Below are 7040 nucleotides of genomic sequence, written 5' to 3' on the forward strand. Positions count from 1 at the left end.
GATATCGATTGATCTAGTGCCTTCCATTGCTGATTGCAGCGAAGCAATAGATTTTATAGACAGGCAAACATATTAATCCCCATGAAAATCTCAAAGGGAGGTGGCTATGAAAAACAACAGTTAAATCATATGGGAAATTAATGGCTTTAGTGGGATCTTCTAACAAAAATTATGGAACATTAGCAAAAATCATTGCAGACACAATGGGAATACTGACAAGCATGCCCAAGAAAACTAGAATAGAAAACACTGGGTTGGATCTTGTCAGACATTTTCCTGAAACTGGCCTATTCCTGGTGGCTTTCATGCATGAAGTTCCAATGAACCATTGAATAGCCCTTTTGGGGTCCAAAGGGGCCTCTCCACCATAGTTAACCATCAGAAATGCTTATTGAATCCCATCAATTGCCAGTATTCTTAGGGGGGGATTCATGAAGCCGAAGGCTGGAAGTACATGACAACTAATCAAAGGATTGCAATGATTTAATGGATTACAAGCCAATTGGTAGAATCTACTGTCATTTTTTTTATCATCTCTATTTCAGAGTCTAACAATCAGCGATAAGAACATAAGAACATAAGAAAGGCCCTGCTGGATCAGACCAAGGCCCATCAAGTCCAGCAGTCTGTTCACACAGTGGCCAACCAAGTGCCTCTAGGAAGCCACTAACAAGACAACCGCAGCAGCACCATCCTGCCTGTGTTCCACCGCACCCAAAATAGGCGTGCTCCTCTGATACTAGAGAGAATAGGTATGCAGCATGACTAGTATCCATTCCAACTAACAGCCATGAATACCCCTCTCCTCCATGAATATGTCCACTCCCCTCTTAAAGCCCTCCAAGCTGGCAGCCATCACCACATCCTGGGGAAGGGAGTTCCACAATTTATGCGTTGTGTGAAAAAATACTTCCTTTTATCTGTTTTGAATCTCTCACCCTCCAGCTTTTGCAGATGATCCCGTGTTCTAGTATTATGGGAGAGGGAGAAAAATGTCTCCCTGTCCACTCTCTCTAAACCATGCATAATTTTATATACCTCTATCATGTCTCCCCTTAGCCGCCTTCTTTCCAAGCTAAACAGCCCTAAGCGTCTTAACCGCTCTCCATAGGACAGTTGCTCTAGTCCCCTAATCATTTTGGTTGCTCTTTTCTGCACCTTCTCAAGCTCTGTAATATCTTTTTTTAGGTGTGGTGACCAGAACTGTACACAGCATTTCAAGTGTGGTCTCACCATAGATTTGTACAAGGGCAGTATGATATCAGAAGTTTTATTCTCTATTCCTCATCTAATTATGGCCAGCATGGAATTTGCCTTTTTTACAGCAGCCGCACACTGGGTTGACATCTTCATTGAGCTATCCACTACCACCCCAAGATCCCTTTCTTGGTCTGTTGCTGCCAGCACAGATCCCATCAGTGTATATGAGAAGTTGGGATTTTTGTCCCCGATGCGAAAGGCCTCTGCATAAGACCCTGGAGAGTTGCTGCCAGTCTGAGTGAACAATACCGACCTAGGTAGACCAAGGGTCTGGTTCTGTATAAGGCAGCTTCATGTGTTCATGTGTTCATCTTTGCATACCTATATGAATGGTCTGAATAGGACCAAGTCTACACTAGGTGGTCATTAGCAAATGTTATTGAAGTTCTGTTGGCTCATGTTCTTCTGTCATTTATCAAACTATCTTCATATAGTAAAAATAATGTGGTAGCTATAGCAAAATCTTTATTCTGTTATGTTATCCCATAAGAGAAACACTATGTATTCCCCCCCCCCATTTTTTCTCCTCACATTTATGTGAGGAAATCCCTGCCCCCTCCTTTGTAAATGCGGTAAGGAAATTGCTTACACTTTCCTATGAACGTATTATGTGGTACAGCTGAACTTCGTTTTTTGTAGGGAAAGATATTCTTTGTGGCAGTACAAGGAAATAGTTTTGATGTTTACAAATATTCCATTCAGAGGAAGTGTAATGGTTTAGTGGTTATGACAGTCCAAGTGCTAAGCTGCTGAGTCCTATCACTTCCTTCTTAAATGTATAACACAGAGATCATTATTCTATTTAATCCATTTATAAGCAGTTCTTCTAGGTAGGCAGAGGTCTTTTCAGCTCTCAAGATGTTGGGGATTTATGTTGGGATGGTTGGCAGGAAAATCAGGTGTAGCATTGATTTGTGGTCCCTCCTGATTTACGGTCCGTTGTTGTGAGCAGTACCAAAAATTCAGCTAGCAAATTTTTAAAACACTTTTAATTAATTTTTAACACAAAAAAACACCACCCAAACAAACAATAATGAGAACAGCTGGCATAAAGTGAATGACTGGATAACATCTAAGCTTAGATTTTGTTGTGCCACAATCATTAATTTCAATTGATCCACATTCATCTGTATAGATTCTTATGAACAAAGAGCCAAAAGAGATATTCTTCCTTTCGTGAGACAAACCATATCTGCACATTGAATGCTCAAAAGATAGATACAGTGGATGATCAAAGGAAAGAATACAAGCAGTAACCACGACCAGAATATTGTTAGACAGGCAGACCATTTTCAAGATTCCTGCTCCCATGAGACATAAAACAACACATTTCAAGTGAGCCCATTCATAATCAACTATTGTAAAACTTTCAGAATGTGAAGTCAATGTTCTCAAAGCTTCCTTTTGCTCTTTCTTTTCTGGATTTTAAGCCTATGAAGCTTCCGAAAGCTTCTGCTCACTGCTTCCTTTACCTCTTTATTTCTCAAACTGTATATGAGTGGATTCATCAGAGGGGTGAGAAGGGTGTACAACACAGAGAACAATTTCTTCACCTCACTCAGTGAGCTGATGTCTGGTAAGATATAGACAATCATCAAAGAGCCATAGAAGCACGAAACCACAGTGAGGTGTGAGGAACAAGTGGAGAAGGCTTTTTGTTTCCCTGTAGTGGATGGGATTTTTAAAATGCTGTTGATGATGCAGACATAAGAAGTGAGAGTTATCATAAGTGGGGGTGGAGTGCCTATACAGGAGATTATGAAGGCTGCCATTTCAACCAAATGAGTATCATTGCAAGAGAGCATGACCACTGGGGTGAAGTCACAGAAGAAGTGGTTGATTTTGTTGGGTCCACAAAAAGTCAGCTGAGACACCAAGAAGATTAGGACACTGATACCCAGAGATCCACATATCCAGGACACAGCAATCAACAGGATGCAAATTCTGCCATTCATGAGCATAGCATAATGCAGTGGTTTGCATATTGCTAAATAACGATCGTAAGACATTACTGCTAGAAAGTAACATTCAGTGGAAGCAAAAAACCCAAATAAATACAACTGTGCAAGGCACACAGGAACAGATATAGTTCTGTCCCCACTCAGAAAACCAAATAGCATTCTCGGCAGGGTAGCTGAGCTGTAGCAGGTCTCCAAACAGGAAAGATTCCCCAAGAAGAAGTACATGGGGGTGTGAAGATGTGGATCAAATGCTACTAGAATCACAATGAGGATGTTCCCTGCCATCGTTACAAAGTAAACAGCTAGAAAGAGTATAAAGAGTAAAATCTGTAGATCTTCAGTATTGAAGTCCAGGAGAATAAATGCCACCGGAGCTGACTGGTTTCCTCCTTCTAGGTTTATCAGGTGCATCTAAGAACCAGCAGATAAACCAGAACGTAATTAGACTAGAGTCTTCTATACATTTCCGTATTCACAAGGAGGTACATTTTTTTTCAATGAGGACCATTCAAATATGTAATATTCACCCGCAGTCTGGTCTAGTCCACAGGAGATGCCTTAAGTTAATGATCTGATTATTTTTATTCTTAGGAAATGAGCTTGTCTGAACATGAGTCCTATACCATGGGTGTCAAACATAAGGCTTGGGTGCCAGATCTGGCCCCTTGAGGGCTCCCATCCAGCCCACAATCCAGCCAAGGCAACCACCCCCTTCCCCATGCTTCCGATCAGGGCTGGCAAGTCCACCGCAGGCTCACCAGCAACCTCCCCCACTCAGTCCCACTGAGTTAGCAAGTCCACTATGGTCTCACCAGCCAAGGCCTCCCCCAGTCCCGAGGTGCCAATTATCAAAAATACATAAATAAAATAAAATACTTTAAGACGGTTATTGTTTTAAGCATGTTTGTATTTTAAGTAAAACAATAATATCATTAATTGGCTTTGCCTGTGTCTATTATTAAGTTTGTATCTCTGCTACCTGGAATTAAATTTTATGGTACACATGGCCTGGCCCAACTAAGGGACATTTATGTCATAACCGGACCCCATAACAAATCAGTTTGACAGCCCACCCTACACTGTTTTTCCCAGACCATTTGCTGAACTTCAGAACTCTTTGCATCAATACAGATGGAATCTTTCATGAAGTTTATAATGAGATGAACAAAGAAACATGGATGTGTGTAAGAAAGATATTGGAGAACATAAACATTAACACCTGGTCACCTATTTATTTTCTTATTTTATCAATGAAACCAGGACAATAACTTTCTCCCTCTCCTCAGGCGGTGTGCTGGCAAATCCTGGTGAAACAGAAGCCACCTCTCTCGTATATCTCTGAATTAATACCTGGGATCCATGTTTGGCCTAGAATCTTCAGGTTTTTCAGTCCTCCATGCAAGTGAGAGGACTGTGCTATTAAGTATTGTCAATTGCTTTATATGGAATTGGAACTGCATTGAAATAAAATCTGTATCAGCATTATAATTCCTAAGTGTTTTGGTTTCTCCAAATGGTGGATCACACCAACACTTTTGTAATAAAGGAGTCCTTACCTTCAATCCAGAACACTCTGTATGCTTAATGATTGCAGTTGTCAAAATGATTTCACAAACAAAATGATTTATTTGAGTGTTCAACACACAAATGTTCTCAAATTTAATTTAAAAAGAGGCCATTGTGTCACTAGCACTCCAGGACTCCTGATCACAATTTCCTTCTGGAAGTTTCTTGAGGCATTGGTGGTGGTCTTGTGGCACAGTGAACATCTGGTGACATCAACTGATCTTGTGTCTTCCATTGCTGATAGCAGTGAAACAATAGGTTTATCAACGGCCAAACCTACTAATCCCTTTGAAAATCTCAATGGGACGAGGCTATGGAGAAGACGACAGTTAAATCTTAAGGGAAATTAGTGACTTTAGTGGGATCTTCTAACAAAGATTGTTGAACAAAAGAGAAAATAATTACAGACACAATGGGAATAGGGACAAGCAGGCCCAAGAAAACAAGAATAGAAAACACTGGGTTGGATCCTGCCAGATATTTACCTGAAACTGTCCCTACATTACTCCTCACTATAGCCCCTATTCCATGTAGCCTTGCTACAATGAAGTTCCAATGAACTCTAGAATAACTTTTTTTGTGGTCAAAAGGGACGCCTCCATCTTTGTTCACCACCAGAAAAGCTGGCTGGATACCACCAATTGCCAATAATCGTTGTGGGACATGCATGAAGCCCAAAGCATGAAAGTACATGACAACTAAACCAGGTATTACAAAGATTAAATGGATTTGAAGCAAATTGGTAGATTCTTTTGTCATTTTTAACACCTTTATTTCCATCCAAATTGATGGGAGCTGAATAGCATTGTCCTTCATTGTATGAATTATTTTGAAGAGGAATCTTGATTTACATTTGTGGTCATGGAAGGGACCATAGCTCAGTGGTAGAGCATCTTCTTGGCAGGCAGACGTTCCCAGTCTCAGTCCCTGCTATCTCCAGTTAAAGAGTCTGGCAACAGGTGATGTGAAAGGCCTCTGCATAAGACCCTGGAGAGTTGCTGCCAGTCTGAGTGGACAATACTGATTTTGGTGGACCAAGGGTCTGATTCTGTATAAGGCAGATTCATGTGTTCATATGTTCATCTTTGCATACCTATATAAATGGTATGAATAGGTCCAAGTTTACACTTGGATCATGTTCTTCTGTCATTTATCACCCTTTCTTCATATAGTAAATATAATGTGGTAGAGATAACAAAAGTTTCCTTCTTCTGTTATATTATCCTGTAAGTGGAACGTTACACATCAATTTTCGTTTCTTTTTTTCAACTTGCATTGATGTGAGGACCACCCTGGCCACCTTTGTAAATGTGGTAAGGAAAATGCTTATACTCTCCCTTGAACATATTGTGTAGTACTGCTGAAATAACTTTTCTGTAGGGAAAGATATTCTTTGCCGCAGTACAAGGGAATAGTTGTGATGTTTACAAATATCCCATTCAGAGGAAGTGTAATGGTTTAGTGGATATGACTGTCCAAGCGCTAGGCTGTTGAGTCCTGTCACTCTCTCTTTTGAAACTGTATAAGACAGATCATTATTCTGTTTAACCCATTTATAAGCAGTTCTTCCATGTAGGCAGAGGTCTTGTATGATGGGGTGCTTGGCAGGAAAATGAGGTGTATCATGAAGCCCCTCCTGATTTATTGCCTCTTGTTAATAATAATAATAATAATAATAATAATAATAATAATAATAATAATAATAATAACAACAACAACATCAGCAGCAGCAGCAGCAGTAGTAGTAGTAATACATTTTATTTGTATCCTTCCCTACCCCAGCAAATCAGGCTCAGGGCAGCTAACATCATCTATAAACATCATAATTACAATTCCATAAAATAAATACCATGCAGTGGAACCAAGTTAAAATTCAATACATACAATCCAATTCCCCCCTGATGGCACCAAAAATCTCCACATTTAGGGGGGATGCTATCCAGGGTGTTTGTGCCCCTTTGCTGAGGTTTTTTGAGCACTATTGAAAATTCAGCTATCACAAATTTAATGGCTGAAAAACATCTAAACTTACTTTTCGTTGTGTTACAATAATAAATTAATGGTCAATTTTCATTCATTCCTATTCATCTTTATAGATTCTTACATACAGTGGATCAAAAGGAGATATTTGTCTTTTCATGAGACAAACCATATCTGCACTTTGAATGATCAAAAGACAGATAAAATAGACAATCAAGGGACAGAATACAAGCAGCAACAAAACCAGAATATTAGTAGGAAGGCAGACTATTT

The 7040-nt window shown here is 39.8% G+C and overlaps 1 protein-coding gene across 1 annotated transcript; it reads right to left on the bottom strand.

The window, feature by feature from the left end:
• Positions 1 to 2651: 2651 nt before the first annotated feature.
• Positions 2652 to 3632, bottom strand: LOC130492990 (olfactory receptor 6F1-like). Its single transcript, XM_056866766.1, has one exon. It carries the CDS (start codon positions 3630 to 3632, stop codon positions 2652 to 2654), a length of 981 nt encoding a protein of 326 aa, XP_056722744.1.
• Between the last annotated feature and the right edge of the window lie 3408 nt (positions 3633 to 7040).

Source organism: Euleptes europaea, unplaced genomic scaffold (assembly GCF_029931775.1).
Source record: "Euleptes europaea isolate rEulEur1 unplaced genomic scaffold, rEulEur1.hap1 H_4, whole genome shotgun sequence".
Classification (NCBI taxonomy): Eukaryota; Metazoa; Chordata; class Lepidosauria; order Squamata; family Sphaerodactylidae; genus Euleptes; species Euleptes europaea.

Coding starts and splice junctions, on each gene's coding strand:
- LOC130492990 (XM_056866766.1), bottom strand. CDS start 3,632: ATGCACCTGATAAACCTAGAAGGAGGAAACCAGTCAGCTCCGGTGGCA.